Source organism: Puma concolor, chromosome A3 (genome assembly GCF_028749965.1).
Source record: "Puma concolor isolate L17-30 chromosome A3, mPumCon1.1.hap2, whole genome shotgun sequence".
Classification (NCBI taxonomy): domain Eukaryota; kingdom Metazoa; phylum Chordata; class Mammalia; order Carnivora; family Felidae; genus Puma; species Puma concolor.
Window position 1 is genome coordinate 11,820,500 of NC_141669.1, and position 19,704 is coordinate 11,840,203.

General features: G+C 39.2%; 1 protein-coding gene across 5 annotated transcripts in view; it reads right to left on the reverse strand.

Annotated features, from left to right (window-relative positions):
* The window catches only part of NBAS (NBAS subunit of NRZ tethering complex), a 367,149-nt gene that overhangs the window by 229,521 nt on the left and 117,924 nt on the right, over nucleotides 1-19,704 (reverse strand). For all 5 annotated transcript variants that reach the window (XM_086700060.1, XM_086700059.1, XM_086700058.1 and 2 more), the window contains 5 exons: nucleotides 18,045-18,196; nucleotides 17,030-17,170; nucleotides 16,691-16,769; nucleotides 11,104-11,208; nucleotides 10,335-10,471 (listed from right to left, as the gene is read on the reverse strand). In XM_086700060.1, the coding sequence (XP_086556186.1) occupies nucleotides 10,335-10,471; nucleotides 11,104-11,208; nucleotides 16,691-16,769; nucleotides 17,030-17,170; nucleotides 18,045-18,196 (614 nt within the window). The remainder of the gene's footprint in view (nucleotides 1-10,334; nucleotides 10,472-11,103; nucleotides 11,209-16,690; nucleotides 16,770-17,029; nucleotides 17,171-18,044; nucleotides 18,197-19,704) is intronic.

Sequence of the window (19,704 nt, forward strand, 5' to 3'; positions counted from 1 at the left end):
TCCAAAGCCCATACAAATTCCTCTGAAATAAGATTCACTTCTACCTTCTTAATCAAGGAAATTGTCCTAAATCCATTTGTGGTTTTAAATAATCAGAAAGACAAAAACTAATGGAGTCAAGATCTAACGTGCCCACAGTGCCAGGAGACATGCAAACCAATCGCCCCACTGCCAGCTCCAGACCCTATTCCCAGACAGTTGAGGTGACGAGCCTTTCCTTTCTGATCCAAACGCCAAGTCATCCTTGGATCCAGAAAGTGCCAACATATCCAACATTTGTAGAGGACTCTATATTCTTCTGTACTGATAGTCACCACAGAAGACCAGATACTTATTCCAAGCCTAAATACAACCCAATGTATTGTTCTTTGTTCACAGCAGTTCAGAAATAAACTGTACATATGGGAATTGAATTCTGATTAGGTAACTAATCAACTTTTCAATGTGAAAGGGAAAAGAAACACTTTTATTTTTCTCTTGAGAACCAAACAAATGAATGCAATGCCCCAATTTTTTCCATAATTATTTCATCATCCAGGCTACAGTTTAGATAATATTTCCATTACAACAACAAAAATATGGTGGGAATGACCAATAGAATGACCAACAGAAACTGCTTTTTAAAAATTTCAGAGAAGAAAAAAGAAATCTTTATGAACAAGAGCAAGCTGCATAAAAACATAAAAAGAGATTCCTGATTGTTTTACTGGAAATCCTCTGCATTAACTCATTTCAACTAACAAATTAACTGGCAACATCTTTTGTACCCCGTGACTAAACAGTATAACACAGATAAAGACTCAGGTAAAGACTGGGTAGGTAACACAACTTCATGTTAAATATTCAGATGACTCTTTCCTCTTCCAACTTCCCAATATCAAAATCACACTCAACTTTCAAGATCTAGAGAAAACCTTCCCTCTTCCAAGAAGGCTTTCCTTCCAATAAGAGAATATTATGAGCAATTATATGCCAATAAGTTGGGCAATCTGGAAGAAATGGACAAATTCCTAGAAACATGTAAACTACCAAAACTGAAACAGGAAGAAACAGAAAATTTGAACAGACGGATAACCAGTAAAGCAACTGAATGAATAATCAAAAATCTCCCAAGAAACAAGAATCCAGGGCTGGATGGCTTTTCAGGGGAATTCTACCAAACATTTAAAGAAGAGTTAACACCTATTCTTTTGAAGATATTCCAAAAAATAGAAATGGAAGGAAAACGTCCAAACTCGTTCTACAAGGCCAGCATTACAGCATTACCTTGATTGCAAAACCCAAGACCCTACTAAAAACGAGATCTATAGACCAACTTCCCCAATGAACACGGATGCAAAAATTCTCAACAACATACTAGCCAACCAGATTCAACAACATATTGAAAGAATTATTCACCACAATCAAGTGGGATTTATACCTGGCAGGGCTGGTTCAATATCCACAAAACAATGTGACACATCACATCAATAAAAGAAAGGACAAGAACCACATGATCCTCTCAATAGATGCAGAGAAAGCATTTGACAAAAACATGGCATCCTTTCTTGATAAAAACCCTCAAGAAAATAGAGATAGAAGGATCATACCTCAAGATCATAAAAGCCATATATGAAAGACCCACCGCTAACATGACAGGGATGTCCACTCTCAACAATGTTATTCAACATACTGTGGAAGTCTTAGCCTCACCAATCAGACAACACCAAGAAACAAAAAGCATCCAAATCAGCAAGGCAGAAATCAAACTTTTACTCTTCACAGATGACATGATAATCCACGGGGAAAACTCAAAAGACTCCACCAAAAAACTGTTCGAACTAATCCATGAGATCAGCTAAGTTGCAGGACATAAAATCAATGTACAGATATTGGTTGCATTTCTACACACCGATAACGAAGCGGCCGAAAGAGAAATCAAGGAATCAATCCCATTTACAATTGCACCAAAAACCATTAAATACCTAGGAATAAACCTAACCAAAGAGGCAAAAAATCTATACGCTGAAAACTATAGAAAGCTTATGAAAGAAATTGAAGACGACACAAAAAAAATGGAAAAATACCCCATGCTCATGGATTGGAAGAACAAATGTTGTTAAAATGTCGATACTACCCAAAGCAATCTACATATTCAATGCAATCCCTATCAAAATAACACCAACATTCTTCACAGAGCTAGAACAAACAATCCTAAAATTTGTATGGAACCAAAAAAAGATCCCAAAAAGCCAAAGCAATCCTGAAAAAGAAAACCAAAGCTGGAGGCATCCCAGTTCTGGACTTCAAGATGTATTACAAAGCTGTAATTATGAAGACAGTTTTGTGTGAAGACACAAAAACAGATCAATGGAAAAGAACAGAGAACCCAGAAATGGACCCACAAACCTCTGGCCATCTAATCTGACAAAGCAGGAAAGAATATCCAATGGAATAAAGACAGTCTCTTCAGCAAATGGTGCTGGGAAAACTGGACAGAAATATGCAGAAAAATGAACCTGGGCCACTTTCTTACACCATACACAAAAATAAACTCAAAATGGATGAAAGTCCTAAACTTAAGACAGGAAGCCATCAAAATCCTAAAGGAGAAAACAGGCAAAAACTTCTTTGACCTTAGCCGCAGCAACATCTTACTCAACATGTCTCCGGAGTCCAGGTAAACAAAAACAAAAATGAACTATTAGGACCTCATCAAAATAAAAAGCTTCTGCACAGCAAAGGACACAATCAGCAAAACTAAAAGGCAACCAACAGAATGGGAGAAGATATTTGCAAATGACATATCAGATAAAGGGTTAGTATCCAAAATCTATAAAGAACTTACCAAACTCAACACCCAAAATACAAATAATCCAGTGAAGAAATGAGCAAAAGACATGAAGAAACACTTTTCCAAAGAAGACATCCAAGATGGTTAAGAGACACATGAGAAAATGTTCAACATCATTCATCATCAGGAAAATACAAATCAAAACCACCATGAGATACCAGCTCACACCAGTCAGAATGGCTAAAATTAGCCACTCAGGCAATGACAGATGTCGGCGAGGATATGAAGAAAGAGGAATCCTTTTGCACTGCTGGTGGGAATGCAAACTAGTGCAGCCACTCTGGAAAACAGTATGGAGGTTCCTCAAGTAATTAAAAACAGAACTACCCTATGACCCAGCAATTGCACTACGAGATATTTATCCAAAGACTACAGGTGTGCTGTTTTGAAGGGGCACATGCACCCCAATGTTCACAGCAGTGCTATCGACAACAGCCGAAGTATGGAAAGAGCCCAAATGGCCACTGACAGATGAATGGACAAAGATGTGGTATATATATATATACATATGAAATCTTGCCATTTGCAACAACATGGAGGGAACTAGAGCGTATCATGGTCACTATCATATTGGTCAGAGAAAGACAAGTATCATATGACTTCACTCATATGTGGAATTTAAGATACAAAACAGATGAACATAAGGGAAGGGAAGCAAAAATGATATAAAAGCAGGAAGGGGAACAAACCATAAGAGACTCTTAAATCCTGAGAACTGAGGGTTGCTAGAGGGGGTATGGGCGGTGGATGGGCTAAATGGGCAAGGGGCATTAAGGAGGACACCTGTTGAGATGAGCACTGGGTGTCATATGTAAAGGATGAATCACTGGATTCTACTCCTGAAATCATTATTGCACTATATGCTAACTAACTTGGATGTATGTTAAAAATAAATATTTTTAAATATTAAGTAATTAATTTAAAAAAAGTAAACTTCTGCCTAATATTTCAGCTGTGAAGAATGGAAATAATGTCATCTGATCTCTTTAAGGACAAATTATTAATCATTTAAGTTATAAGGCAAATCAATTTGACCTAAATCAAATTTGTCCTACTTGGAATTTTAATAAAATGCATATTGATGTTTTGCTATTTTAGGACCTAATTTTTATGTTATTGTAATTACAGAAAAAGGCTCCATGTTTGGCTATTCAAACACAAGTGTTAGAAGATATAGTAGATATATTTTAGATATATTCCAAGTTCCCTTCAGTTTGCACACCCTATTTATCACCAAGAGATGGAGAAGAGGCTCTCCACAGGAAGTCCAGCAATAATGGTAATGTAACCTTGCATCTCAAACTAGAGTTAGTTCGTCCTCATCCTATTCTTTGTTTGAGAAGTACTTTCGCAGCATAAACAGAAACATGACCCAGAGATGGCAAGCCACTCTAAGCCCTATTTAATTGTAATATTAATTTCACTGAAAGTATAGGAGTATGCCTTGAGGACATTATGCTAAGTGAAATAAAAGAATCATAAAAAGACAAATACTGCATGACTCCACTTTTAGGAGGCACCCAAGAGTAAGCAACTCCACCCAGACACTAAGCAGAATGCTGGTGGTCAGGGGCTGGGTTTGGGCAGAAAATGAGAGTTGTTTAACGGGTGCAGGGTTTCATGAGGGTAAAAAGAGTTCTGGAAATTGGTTGAACAAGGGGAACAGACCTACTAGGGAAATGTATGCTGAAAAGTGGTTAAAATGGTAAATTTGATGTTGTATGTTTTTTTACAATTAAAAATTTTTTCTTGAAAAATAAAACAAAAACATTATAATGGTCAAATGGTCTTAACAGTCCCTGCACTTAACAAAGCCAAAAATATGCAAAGCTCAAAATACGATTTACAAATGCAAGACAGATCTAGTCATTCTGAATCGGACTGTTGAAGAACACAATCGGTCTATCACCATGCTGCGTTATCAAGTGGGGCAGAGAGCACCAGAAAGGGATTCAGGCCTAGGAAAAGCAGGAATGATTCAGGGTTCGCAAGGGAATAAAATGCCAGGGACAAACACGAGTTAAAGTACGCGCGGCACAAAAAAATCCCAGGTCTGCAGGTCACAGGAAGAATGCTTCTGCCCATTAGGTGCTCGTACAACTTATACTGTTTTTCCAAGGTGGCTCCAAATGAACACAGGCGAAAGTGGTTTCCAATTTCTATGCTCTAGAAAAAGAGCAGTTTCTAAATAGCCAGGTATATACTGACATGGGATGCGGCTGACCTCCTAGATGATCTAAACAGCTGATCACTTCACATCTTTTAGCCAGCCCCTTTGGATGTTAGCCTTAACGGTACGTCACATAAATTACTGTGGAACTAAAGGCAGACAGTGATTAGAAGTCAACAAATAATTCTTACAATCACAAATTCAGAAAAGAAATTAGAAACGTCAACACATTTTTATGGTTCACACAAGTACAATCTATCCACATGTTATAGCACACTTTGGCGGTCCAACCTCCAATCGCCAAATAATTAACAAAACTCAGATATTTATAAGCAAACGAACTGCCAAGTTACCACAGTAACAGCTCGTCTAGGAGACAAATGTCGTGTGCCGGATAGCTGGATAGTCTACTTCCATCAACAGAGTTTTACCACTTACGATTATAAAATAGTTTAAATACAGTAATATCCCCAAATACACTAGATAATGGAATCTTTCCTTGCTGATTCTGGAAATAATCCAGGAATATAAATATGAGTATCAATTTTCATTATCTAGCAAATACATGTGTCAAAGAATTTCCTGACTGACAGATATTGAACGGAGTTTATTTCTACATATTAAAAGCAAATGAAATCTAAATGCAACGTGGTATCCTGGATTGGATTCGAAAACAGAAAAAGCATATTAGTAGAAAAACTAATTATAGCCAAATAAATCTGTCATTTAGTTAGCAGTATTGTGCAGTCGGTTCTGCTATCCTGTTTTGAAGATGCAAATTTGTTCCAGTGATAGATATGAGGGAACAACTTGGGCATAACACAAGTTTTGCATTTGCCGATGCCAAATTTCATCCCCAAGAAACACTAGGTGCACACAGAAAACCGAACCCAGCCATGTCAGGCTACGCGTGCAGAGACGCCCAGACAGTCACCAGAAACCTCGGATCACAGAGTATGTTAGGAAGCCCCCATCCACATCTGGTGACACCACTTTCCACCAGATTTCCAACCACCCTCTTCCTCCACTTCCCAGTGACGCAGGACCTGCAACTCTCCCGACACCCACTTCCACGTGCAAAGTCCTTCTAAGGTCTTTTTCAACAGAAGTGCCATATTTTAGTATTTGTGTGCCTATTAACCCTTTAACACATGTAAACAGTGTTAGTCAGGACTTTCATTTAGGTTCCTTTTTTTCACCGAACAAAGTTTTTGAGTCCTGGACCACTAATCCCACTGTTCCCATAAGCCCTGTGGTTTTCACTGCAGGATCCCACACAGTCAGTGATTTTAGGAATGTATAGGTCATGTTATAGCAGAACTGACTATTCCAGCGATAAGTTCTTAGTTTTGACAAATGTGCTATGATTATATAGGAGAAAAGGGAAGCTAAGTGAAGGGTATCCAGAACTCCCTGTATTTTCAACTTTTCTGGAATTATAAAAATATGCCAATAAGTTTAAAATAGGAAGCATGTGAAGTATACAAGGCCAAGGTGCTAATATAGGATTCTACCCTAACAATAGTTGCTAACACTTAAGTAGCATTTATTTGGTGCCGAGCAATGCATTAGCTCATTAAACATTCTCACAATGCTGAGGACAATTCATGTCCATTTTACAGGTGAGAAGACCAAAGTGTATTTAAGAAAGTTATCCAAAGACATGAACTAGGCACTCGGGCTCTAATAGCAAAAAGGTCCTACCCCTCTTCTGCTACGCTACTTCAACAGACAACCGTTCAAAATACCACTTTTTAAACTAGGTTACTTCCATCATTCTGGAAAAGATTCTACACTAGGGAAAGAGGCATAAAATGAAAAATCTAAATAATCTTTCTAAAACATGCCACAAGTATCAAAAATCCCCAAAATAAACAAGAATTTCTTTTATAAAAAATCTCTATTAACACATATTGTGGGAGCTAATGAAGACAGTAAGAAATGTCACCTTTGTACTTTCATACAGTCAAGTACACTATAAAGTGGAAACGTTTTATAGCAATGATAAACTAAGGATAGACAGCTAATAAAAGGATGTGGCATCTATGATGGAAAACGTAATTTCAAAGTTTAACAAAACCTGGTCGCATTTCATCATCGTCAAACACACATGGTAATTTAAGAATGACAATATAAAACACAAGAATACCACACACCACAGAAGTTTCCCAGCAATCATAATCATCAAATTTGGTGAGATCAAAACTGGTTAACCAAACTTTGGTTAAATGTCAAAGCAAAAGTTCTGCCTACTGGATCTCAACACAGGGTAGGTAACAGGTCAATTTGCTGGCATAACCTACTATCACTTTCCAAAATATTACACAGCTTGAACTCTAAAATGCAAAATGTACCTACCCTCCCATGTACATTCTACACAGGGGAACAAGACACGAGGCCCTTCCCTTATGGATTTGATATTCAAATATTCATTTATTCATTCATTCATTCAACAAGTATTTACTGAGTACCTACAATGTGCCAGGCAATCTTCTAAGTGCAGGGTGGGTAAGGAAGGGAAAACACAAAATCCCTGTCCTACTGGGGCTGCTGTTTTACTGGGGTGGGCAGGGGGCGGGGGGAACAAAATAAATAAGTGAGTAGAACACAAACTAAAGTAGCAGTGATAAATGCTAGGAAGAAACTAAAGCACGAAAGGAGGATTTAAAGTGAGGGTAAAATCGTAAACAGGATGGCCGAGGGAGATCAGATAAAGTGGAGAAGACAAACGACCACATAATATGTTAGGTGTGAGCGCGATGGAGAAAAACCGGGTTGGGCAAAAGCTGTGGGAGGGAGCGGAGGCTACCTGAAGAGAGTGGTCAGAGAAGGGCTTTCTGAAGAGGGAGCCTTTGAGGGGAGACTCAGAAGGAAGTAGGAAGCCCAGTCACATGAAGATCTAGGAGAAGGGCACACCAGGCAGGAGGCACACTGGCCACAAAACCAGCCCCACGGCCGAGGCAGGGTGGCAATTTAAGGGACAATGAGAGGCTCGTGTAGGCAGGAGGGAGAAAACGGGGGACTGTATGCCCTTACCCTGACAGCAAGCTGAAGACTGAGCAGAAGTTACACAGCCATTCTGCATTTTGGGAGCCACACATTTAGAGTTCAGCGACTTGTTTCAAAGCAATTTAACAGATTATTGAAAAGTCATTATTACTTCCAAAATTCAAGCTGAGACAATGAAGGGCACTTTATAAAGCAGGATGAGCCAGGGGCTCTGTGGCTGAACAGTACATACAGCCAGAAAAAAAAAAAGGCATGTGCACAGAAAGTTCTACAGTCCTTGAAGGCAGTAAATGAGGAAGTGGGAAGATCATGTTACTAGTTTTCAAACACTGCAACTGAGGGGGTTAAAAAAAAAAAAAAGGCAGAAAAAGCTTCAAATGTATTTAGAGTCTTTTCGGCTCATTTCTTGCTCAGTTTGAAAGCGTGACGCCGTAAGCAGGAATTTCTGTTGATATATAAAACATACCTGATTAGTCCTGTGAAAGAACAATATTTTACGTGCTTCGGAATCCCTCCCATAGTGCCAGGCACAGGGATGGTGTTCAGCAAACAGTGAGCGGGGAAGTAGAGGGGAACACTCATACTCCAACAAAACAGACACTTTGTGTTCATTTGACTTGAAAGTGATTTAAAAATAAACAAACACCAAGTATTCAAACAAGAATAAACTTCCTCAAAAAGGAAACAATTCCTATAACTAGATCTTCGTGATCCAGGCATCCCTTAGAGTAGAACTTCAAACAGGGTAGAAGAACAGGGCTTCACCCACAGGCTAAAAGGAGCAACAGAGTTGTGAATGAAGGCCGGAGTTGTGAATGAAGGCCAGAGTTGTGAATGAAGGCCAGAGTTGTGAATGAAGGCCAGAGTTGTGAATGAAGGCCGTGGGAGCCTTGGTGGAAAGTTCACCAGGGCGCCTCCCTTGTTAAAGGTGAAGTATATTCTACCGCACTCCCGTCAGGACAGCTTTTGATCTCTTTTATAAATGGCCACAAGGCGGATCTACTTTATCCAGTCAGCAAACATTTTCAGACACTCTGCTGCACAGGTACAACCCTGGACTGTGAGGATCCAAAACTAAGTAAGAGATGGTCTGTGCCTTAAAGAGTTGGTTTCGGGCTTCGGGTTGGATATTTATTAAAGATGGAACAAGAGGGAGAAGAGCAGAAATGAAAATGACTGAAATATATTGTAAAAGGGGTTATGCTACAAGACCAAACAAAACGATCAGAACACAGGAAAAGGAGGACGTTTATGGAAGAGGCTCCTAGAAGAGGCCCCGCCCTGCTGGATGTCCCACAAAATTATGAGGAGACACAGACACAGGTTACTGTTAAAACTTATTATTTTTCCTCATGTTTTCCACCTGGAGCAAAATATACTCAACATGACCTTGAGAAACAAAAATTAAGCAAAAAAAGAAGAAAAAAAAAACTTTAACTATATTCATTTTAAACACATGGAGAAAGTAAAGACTCATAAGAAACCAATCTTTTCAAAGTTTGTCTAAGCAACACATCCCAACACAATGATCCCACGTAACTTTATCTTCTGATTACCGCACCCCAAAACACCACAGCACTACAATATGATACACCTAACATATTTCTTGCAATTTAACTTGGTAACGGCAGCTCCAGTAAAGGAACCACGGGCATTCAGAGATAATCCAGCGCTGGGCATTTAAAAATATTTTGCAAACCAATTCTGGAATTTCAGAAAATCGTATGGTTAAGTAGACATCAGAAGACGACAACCATAAAGGAACTCAAATTACTTTAAAAAAAATTTTTGGAACAGTAGCCCCCTCTTTACTTTTAAGGGATAGCCCTTTATGTATACTAACAATTTACAGTAGAAAAAAGTCATTTCTATTAATATTAGATCTATTTTTGACAAGGGGCAGAAAATAAATTATATTCTAAAACACTTGTAAATATAAATTCACAAAATACATTTTACATATCACTATACAGGAGTAGAAGAAATATGAAGATGAAAAGAGCACCTCAAGCTTCTTTTTGTTCACTTCTATCATCAAAAGACTTTTTTTTTTTTTTTTTTTTTTTTAGCTTTCAGAGAAAAGCAAACAAAAAAAAATAAACAAAGAAAAGTTCATGTTCATTAAATTAAGGTCATCCTGTTAAGCTAGATGCATTTTGGCTCTGAGATCATTTAAAAATAAAATAGAAATAATTTTATAATCAGAAAAAAGTTTAAGTAGATTACATTAAAATTACTTTTGTTTAATACAGATTATTCAGCATGAGACAAAACACTTATTATTTAGAAAAAAGATAAAATTCAGTAAACAAAGTCACATACCAAGCTTCAGGCAGCAAGACAGAATATTCATGTGGAGAAGTGGTCTCTGGGAAGTTGGAGAGAATGGCGAGGCGATGAGGAAGCAGGTCTGACCCATGATAAGTGAACAGAATTTCTAGGGCTTGTACATTACTTTCCTGTACAAACGGCAAGGGTTAAGTTTCCAATGTAAACCTCAGAAAAAAAGGAATGATTTTGTAGGACAACATCCAAAAACCTAAAATTAGCTCACTATGCAGTTCTGATATAAAAGGTACTTTGAAATATTTCCAATTCTTCCTAGTCTGCACCACATATCTCAATCTAATGCTATGAAAATTACTTATTTTTAAAACTCAGAATGATAAATAAACATTTTTAAAAATATAGTTCCAGGAGTGCCTGGGTGGCTCAGTCGGTTAAACACCCAATTCTGGCTCATGTCATGATCTCACGGCTCGTGGGTTGAAGTCCCGCATCGGGCTCTATGCTGACAGCTCAGAACGTGGAACCTGCTTCAGATTCTGTCTCCCTCTCTCTCTGCCCGGCCCCCCTGCCCGAGCCCGGCCCTCCCCCATTCATGCTCACTCTCTCTCTCTCTCTCTCTCTCTCTCTCAAAAATAAACAAACATTAAAAAACTTTTTTAAAATATGGTTCCATTTTCTCTACATTAATACTACAACAAAAAATGAAATAATGGCAAATGCATGCAATAACATTAACCGAATGGCTCAGAGACTTAGAAAGTGTTAATAACCATAATTATTTTATTTACAAAAAAGAAATTACCCGAGCATAAGTTCTTGCTGAGAGAACAATATTCTGATTCCTGAACTTCTTAAAGAATTCAGCATCATATCTCTGTTCAGATGCATGAGGTACTCCCAGGATTTCCTGAGGGGAAAGAGCGACTTAATAATGAAAAGGCTTTTAAATATGGGTGACAAGAAAATATTAAAAAACCTTTACAACTCTGCCTCCCTAAATAAATAAGCCCTGAATTAATTAAACTATCAACTGTTAACTGAAGTAGTACATCTGCATTCTTGCCTTTATTGTGAAAATGGCTGTATTTATAAATGCTGTTAATATAAAGGAAAATTAAAAAGTAAATGAAATAGGCAGTAAAAAAATTCATTAGAGTAGGACAACCAAAACCCACCACCTGCTAAAAACAAATAAGCAACCATTATACACAGCCGTGTAGGACAAGCACCTGTGTCTGTAGGGGAACTTTAGATTAACCTTAGTGCTGCTGGTGATCTATATAAAATGCAGATGGAACCATTCATTCGTTCAACAAATATTTATCGAGTGTCCACTATGTGCCAGGGGCGCTGTGACAGGCAGCAGCGATACAATGAACAATACACTTGCCCTGCCCTCCAAATTGCTTAAAACCTAGTAGGGAAGACAAATGAGCAGCTAGGAACAGAGAAAGGGAAACACGCACACATAGGAAAGGTGCTATGAAACTAGTTTTGGGAGGACGGAGAAGGCGTCCCAGAAGTGGCACCGAAGCTGAGACGTAAAAGACAAACGGGAAGGAGTCAGCCAAGGAAACTGCAGGTGCAGATCTCCCCTCTGCCACGTAGGACACAGGGCTCACATCTGCCATGTTTCACGCTGAACCCCAGATACCTAGCAGACTGCTTTCACATAATAACCGATAAATAATTTGTTGACTAAATTAATTTACTGAGGTAGGAAAGAGAGAAGAATGAGGAGGTGTGGAGGAGGTGAGGGAGGGAGGATGGAGGGTTGAGAAGGTCACTTGCAAACATGTTGGGTTTGGAACTTTAGCAAGTCTAAAAGAAGCTTCCCAGAAGGCAAGTGGATGGATAGATCTGGAGTTCTGGGGTAAGGTATGCGTTATGTAGAGGATGTATTGTAATTAATACAAAAGTGACTATGACTTTTGGGATGAGCACTGGGTGTTGTATGGAAACCAATTTGACAATAAACTTCATATATTGAAAAACAAAACAAAAAAACAAAAGTGACTATGATTTCGAGGGGGATTAAGTTGAGTGAAACCAGCCTTAAGGAGGGAGCAACATCATTTAAAGGATCGGCCAAAAAAAAACAAAAAGTAGAGTAGTGGGGGCGAGAGGAATCTGCACCTGAAAAGCAGATGGAGGAGCCAGAGAAGGAAGGGGGAGGGGGAAGAGTTTAACACATACTCATGGAAACCAAAAAAGCAAGCAAGCATTTCAAAAGTGTCCTCCGCTCCCCGACCTCATCCACAACAGTCATTTCCTTTATTCCCTCAGTTACACATCCTAGGACCGCCCTGGATCTTTCTTACCAAGAAGGAACTCTCTGGACACCTCCACGTCAAGCACCAGGCTGGTGAGCGACTGCTCCTTTCACCCACCCCGTCCCCGGCATTCCAGCAACTCCTCAGCCTCACGGACACATCCAATCCACCGACCCCAGGCTTTTTACCTGCTCTCTCTCCTCAAAGTCTCTTATCCCTTCTAACCAACTTAATCCCTGGCCCATCATTATACAGAGATTTCTTTAATCCCTTGCTTCTTTCCCTTTATCATATTCACCTGGCAAAACCTAATCCTTAGTCAAAGGCAACTATGAACCCTGATTACAAGTTACCCGAAGTCTCTGCAGAAATACTACAAAACCAAGCTGACAGTTCTCATTTCCAGATCTCAACACCGTTAGGGCCCCGATTCAAATGAACTAACTGTAAAAACATTCGTGAGGCAACCTGGGGAAATTGAATGTGAGGCGGACATCAAATGATGTTAGGGAATTACTACTTATTTTGTTAGAAATAATACAGTGCTATTGTGGTTATTTTTTTAAAGTCTTTACCAATTACAGACACTACTTAAGTATTTATGGGTACAACGATAAGACGTCTAGGATTTGCTTTGAAATGACTAAGTGAAAGAAAAGGCAGGAGTGGAGAGTAAGATACAAGATTGGTAAAATGGTTGAAGCTGGGCAGTGAGTACATCCAGGCTCATTATACTCTTCTCTGTATTTTAAAGAAAGTTGGAAATTTTATAAACTCAATTCAAACATGCTGTCCCACAATGCTACAACATTTCCGTAACAGGCTTTCTCTCCTATTCTGTTAACAACTTTTCCACAATTCTTTCATTCTTTCCAAACCTCCATCACCTTATTCCCATCTCCATTCTCGACTAAAAACTTGCTTCCTATAAACTGACACTATTAGATGGGAAAGCTCTCATTTTCCAACCCACTAACACTGTACATCTACCTGTACCGATACCAATAGGATTTTCCTTCTGTCAGTTACAACAGAAAAATTATATGCATCTGCTCCCAAAACAGCCTCAAACCCCACTCAAGCTCCGGATCCCATTTCTCCTATTTCTACAATCATGCCATTATCTCTTCTTTCTTCTGTTCAGTAAATTCCTCCTCACCCTCCACTGGTTCATTCCCATTGGTATACGAACAATACGTCTTCTTCCTTCCATAGGGAAAAAAAAAAAAAAAACCTCCTGATTTTATATACCCTGTAGCTACCCCCACCTTCTTGGCTCCCTTGAAACAAAATTTCTTGAAAGAGCTGCCCACAACTGTCTCCACTTACCCCCTTCCTGTTGTTTCCTAGACCCACTCAACCTCTAACAATTCAAGTTCTTACGCAGCATGCAAGTCCTTTCATCATGTATCCAGAAGCTATTCTAACCACCCCTCCTCCTTTTGGTCTGTGCTGCCCCTCCGCCAAACCCCACGAGCTGTCTCTGCCAGGTGCACCCCATCTTCTTAAATGCCGCTAGGCCTTTCCTCATATAGCAGGCTGCTCATCAGCACTGGCTACTGAATACAAGAGACTTCATTAGGAGTTCTTGCTTTCTACTCAAATTACCTTCCTTCCCCAAGTCTCAGTTTTCACATCCATAAAACTGGAAGGATAGTACCACCCTCAAAGGACTGCTGAGAAATAATCTGGATTAAGTTCACAGCACAGTGGCTAAGTCCTCAACAAATGTGTTGGTATTTATTAAGGTACTGTCTGACCTACTGATTGCTTCAACAAATATTTGCTGAGCTCCTCAATGAGCCAGGTATCAATCTGAGTTTAGGGATGTCAAGACAAACAAGACAAATCCCCTATGCCTTTACGGAACTTCCATCATCATGTGCCCCTCATGGTAATCTCCCCCCCCCCCCCAAAATCCGCCTGCCTTTTTTTAAGTACTAGTTGCACTATCACTTCCTTTGAGGCATCTTCTTGGGACACCCCCAGGACTCCACTATGCCCCCTCACCAGTTCTTTGCACATTATTATAGTCACTTAGTGCCTACAAAGTGAAGACTCCAGAAGGACAGCCCCCTATTCTTACCTCCACCTCCCGCATGACAGCTGGTACTTACCAGGCACTCGTGTGAACTTTAAATGAATCCATTTTTATCTAATTCATCACAGAATTAATAAAAGAAGCTATGCACTATGAGTAAAATGCAATGCCTGTCTCTACCACTATCCAGCTGGTTAGCCACTGTATCTGAACATCTTCATTTTTAAGTTTTAATAGCCAAATTCATCAATTTCACCTACTTTTTGAAAGCTTAATTAGCCTAATTCACTAAGAAAGTGGGCTCGACAAATACTTTAAAAAATGTAATAGTACCTCCTATTATCGAATCGGAAATATTACCAAATAGGAAATAGCAATTCAGTAACTAAAGGGCAATAAAAAAAAATTAACTGCATAGTCAAACTCTGAACATTTTATGGAACTCCTTAAGATCTCAAAATCAGTAAGATTTAGTAAAACAAAGGCTAAGAAAAAATAATAAACTATATCTGTACCGACTTCTGCAGTTCATAACACGCTTTTATGTATTACCTCAAAATATACGCCCAACACAGGATGCCTGGGGGGCTCAGTCAGTTAAGCGTCTGACTGTTGGTTCCGGCTCAGGTCATGATCTCACAGTTCATGAGTTCAAGCCCCACATGGGGATCTGTGCTGACAGCTCAGAGCCTGGAGCCTGCTTCGGATTCTGTGTCTCCCTCTCTCTCTGCCCCTCCCCCACTCATGTTCTGTGTCTCTCAAAAATGAATTAACGTTAAAAAAAAAATTTTTTTTTAGAAGAAAAAGTCCAACACAGTAAAAGGTAGGCTTTAAAATAATATGGCCCTCCAACAAACTAGCAGTAGTTACAGACAAAAGTATTTTCACTCTTATGTGGATCCTGAGAAACTTAACAGAAGACTATGGGGGAGGGGAAGGGGAAAAAAAAAAAAAAGAGAGGGAGGAAGGCAAACCATAAGAGACTCTTAAAAACTGAGAATAAACTGAGGGTTGATGGGGGGTGGGAGGGAGGGGAAAGTGGGTGATGGGCATTGAGGGGGGCACCTGTTGCGATGAGCACTGGGTGTTGTATGGAAACCGATTTGACAATAAATTTCATTATTAAAAAAAAAATAAAACAAAAACAAAAAAAAAGTATTTTGTATGAAAATGATATACTCACTACTATGTTTTCTAATAACCATAAATAGCCCTCTTTTGTCATTGGTATTTTGTCTGAAAACACTTCTATTTTATTACCAGGTGGGAAATCAAAGTCTCTTGGACTTGCCTGCAGGTAGGATAAGGATTAAGTACCTGCGTATTAACACAGGGACAAGATCACATCATCAGGTGTCAATTTACTGGGCGTCTGCTGTGCCAGTACCAAGGCCCACAGAAAGGAGGCTTAACACAGACCGAGGAAGTAACCTGCCAGGGAAGCCTGAAAGTTGGAAATTTGTATTAATTTCTGGGTAATTTCGGCTAAAAGGGTCATGTGAAAAAGCCATCTAAGTTATTTATATTTGCTGAAATAGTTTTAACAACACTTGAATCGTGCTACTGAACGTGGTTTGAACATCAGGGTTTGTGTCCCCGAAAGAAATAAATATAAAGTATACTTTTTTTAAGCTCAAGTGTCTAATTTTGGCCATAATTAGAATCAAAGTTCAACCAACTAAATTCGACAAATCACTGAAATAAAATGAGTAAGAAATATTCATATTAGGGTTATGAAAACCCAGTATATACTGAAAGTTGGCTAGAGACAGCTACACACCATACCTGAAAATAAAAATGTAAAATAAAAGTAAATCAAAAGGGTCATACATCCAAAAAACATATATACCAAAACAGCTAGTCTTTCTATTCCCTAGACTAACACAACAACTTGTGCCTTCCACAATCTCTAATTTTTACCAAAGCTGGTATGCAAGAGAAACTGCTTCTGCACAAAATGATATTTTCGTAAACAACAGTTATAAAGATCAGATCTGTCAGATATTAGGGCAGCCGTAGCACTTATAATAACAGATCGAACAAACATAATTGGTTTGATTAAAACTACTCCTCACCTCGTATGTTGCAAGCCGATCTAAGTAGGTTAGTAATTTCAGCCGACAACGGCAAAGTTCCTTTTGCTCCAGTGTTAACCTGTTGTGAATAATATTAGGCCACTTATATTAACACAGAAGCACAGTTCTCTAAGAGTTAAAATAGAATAAAAATAACCAATATTCCACTAAGCCCCAAACTGACAGAACAATACACAGAAGCACCAGGGTGAAATAAGAGCAAATGCATTTGATGGAAGTTGCTGGAATAATTGAGAGCAATTAATCCTAGTAAAGAACACACTTAACTGACTAGTTATTTTAAAGACAGTAGCAAATGAACAGCAATAAATCATTTACTTCGAAAAGTTTACTAATTTAAGTAGTTCCTGTCTCCTCTTCATCTCCTTCTCCTTCTTATTCTTGGCAGACTCTTCATCAGGTGGTGAAAGCTCTTCATAGGGGAGATTGTCAATGTCTACTTCACCAGGTAATGTGAATCTGCACGAAGAAACAGAAGACCCAAAGCTATTCGTGAAAGCAGCTTTCTCCTACTTTGGCTGATTTTATTACTAAGTTGATTTTCACAGAAACAGAAACAACCAATTATTTGAAAGAATGCTTTTTGTATTGCAGGCAAAGAGATGCACACGCTATATCCACAGGATGAGCAAAACGTCATCACTAATCATTACAGAAATTTTAAAATCATGACAATAAAAACTACTTAGGAAAACACGGGAGGTTATATTCACCCAAGGTGAAACGGCCGATGAAGAAAATGTTGCCCAGAGTTTATAATCTGAATCACTTCTTTTTAAGGTTTTAATATGGTAATGAATGTCCGTCTCATTTACGTTATTTATCAAATACACAATCACGTTTGTAACTTTAAAGAGTTCCAAATGTCTGATGAGCAATGCCTCTTGTCAAGTAACTTTACTACTAACAGGCATTTGTGTGGTACTTAAAAGCTTATGAAGTGCTTTTGCAAAACACATAATTTAAGCACTCCAATTCTCTAAAGAGGGTACGAGGCCAGAGACAAAGTGAATGAAGCTCACACTTGCCCGGGGGGTGCTTCTGACTAGTGAGCACACCCAGGTCCATGCCTTCAGCCCACAGCTTAGAAACTGCCAGCATCCAATAACACTTCGTAGAACTTGCTCTTTTCTTAGCACCAAGCTCTCATATGTACAATACTTAACTCAAAGTAAAGAAAGCTGTGACCTCAGATAAGGGAAGCATTGATCGAAGGCAACTGTCTCATTACAGGATAAACCTAAATAAAGAAGTTTACCTTTCACCACGTCTCAGCTTAAATGTTTTCACAAAGTCACCTTTATTCCTGAATCCAAGTCTTTCTGTGACCAACCTGCCATCATCTGCTCCTTTCCCTATCGCCACCAGGGCCTCCAGGTCCGTGCCTTTCAATCCATACTGAAGCAGTTCCTTTGCAGCGTCCACATTTTCGGGAACCCTTTCCAAACACTCATGAAGAACCCAAGATCGTTTCTTTATTTTACTCTGGATACAAATAAAAAAGAGGCATTACAGAACCCATGACATGTGACAGCACCTAACAGCTGCCTTCTAGAATTGTAAAGCCATACCTAAGGGAGTCTAGCTACCTATGCCCTTGGCCCACAGGAAAAGGAAAATCCCCCAACAATGATTAAAATGGGACGTAGAGAATGAGATTCCTACAGCGTTCCTTTCTCTTCTAATGAAGAGAAACCCAAAGCTGAAACCCAAAGCTTCAGGACTCTTTTTCAGAAACATAAAAAAGATCTGCCCAGAGTTTTATAGCTGCTCGTTAGTTTGCATTTGGGCTATATAATAGAGTCGAAAATAAAGCAGAAAAGCAAAGTAAGATATATCCTATTGTAACAAGCATGTTTAACTTTGAAACGAAACTAACGAGGCATAGCACATCACAGTTCTGTATTTACTTGACCATGAGATGTATCACAAAGTGCGGATGATAATTTAATCATCAAAGTCATAATATGCTATTCTTTGGAAAGACCAAGGGCCTATTCCTCCCTCCCAACTGCTTCCTCTGACTCCACTCAAAATCCCTGACTTTCCCTCCTCTTAGAGTCATTGTGGTTATAAATTTTAAGTGACATTTGACTTTTACCCTTTATTCTTTTTACATATTTCATTCTATCAATTCTTCCTTCAAATGTCTCTTAACTCACTTCCTCTTCTCCAGGTCTATGGCCTCCATACCAGTCTATGTCATCAACACATAACATCTGTGACACCAGAAGGGTCTCTTGCCCTTAGAGGGTTTCCCCACCATCACTCCCCTTCCACACCAACTCGTCTTCTACACCACCTCCCTCAGCACCTCCACAGTCAAAAATCCACAACACTTCCCGTTACCCTACAGATAAAAAGCTTAAGTCATCACAAGTCTTCAACATCCTCCAGAACCCAAATCAATGTATCTTTCTAATCATATTTCCCCAAGTTCATTACTGTTGAATACCAGATCCAGCAGATTGGTTTACTTACAGAGCTCATTTACTCATCCAAGAAATAGCTAGTGGGCACCTACTGGGGACCAGGTACTAAACTAGACACGAAGCAATGATTAGGACAGATTTGGTCAATGCCACGGGTCATGCTCATTTTCTTCTCATTTGCTCATACCACTTGTCCCACGAAGAATGCCTTCCAATCTTTTAACTCCAGGAGGCCTGCTCTGAATTCTCTCAAACCTGCTCAAAACATCTTCACTACAAAAGGCCTTCCAGGGGCGCCTGGGTGGCACAGTCGGTTAAGCGTCTGACTTCAGCCAGGTCACGACCTCGCGGTCCGTGAGTTCGAGCCCCGCGTCGGGCTCTGGGCTGATGGCTCAGAGCCTGGAGCCTGCTTCCGATTCTGTGTCTCCCTCTCTCTCTGCCCCTCCCCTGTTCATGCTCTCTCTCTGTCCCAAAAATAAATAAACGTTGAAAAAAAAAAATTTTTTTTTTTTAAAAATTAAAAAAAAAAAAAAAAAAAAAAAAGGCCTTCCATAACCACTA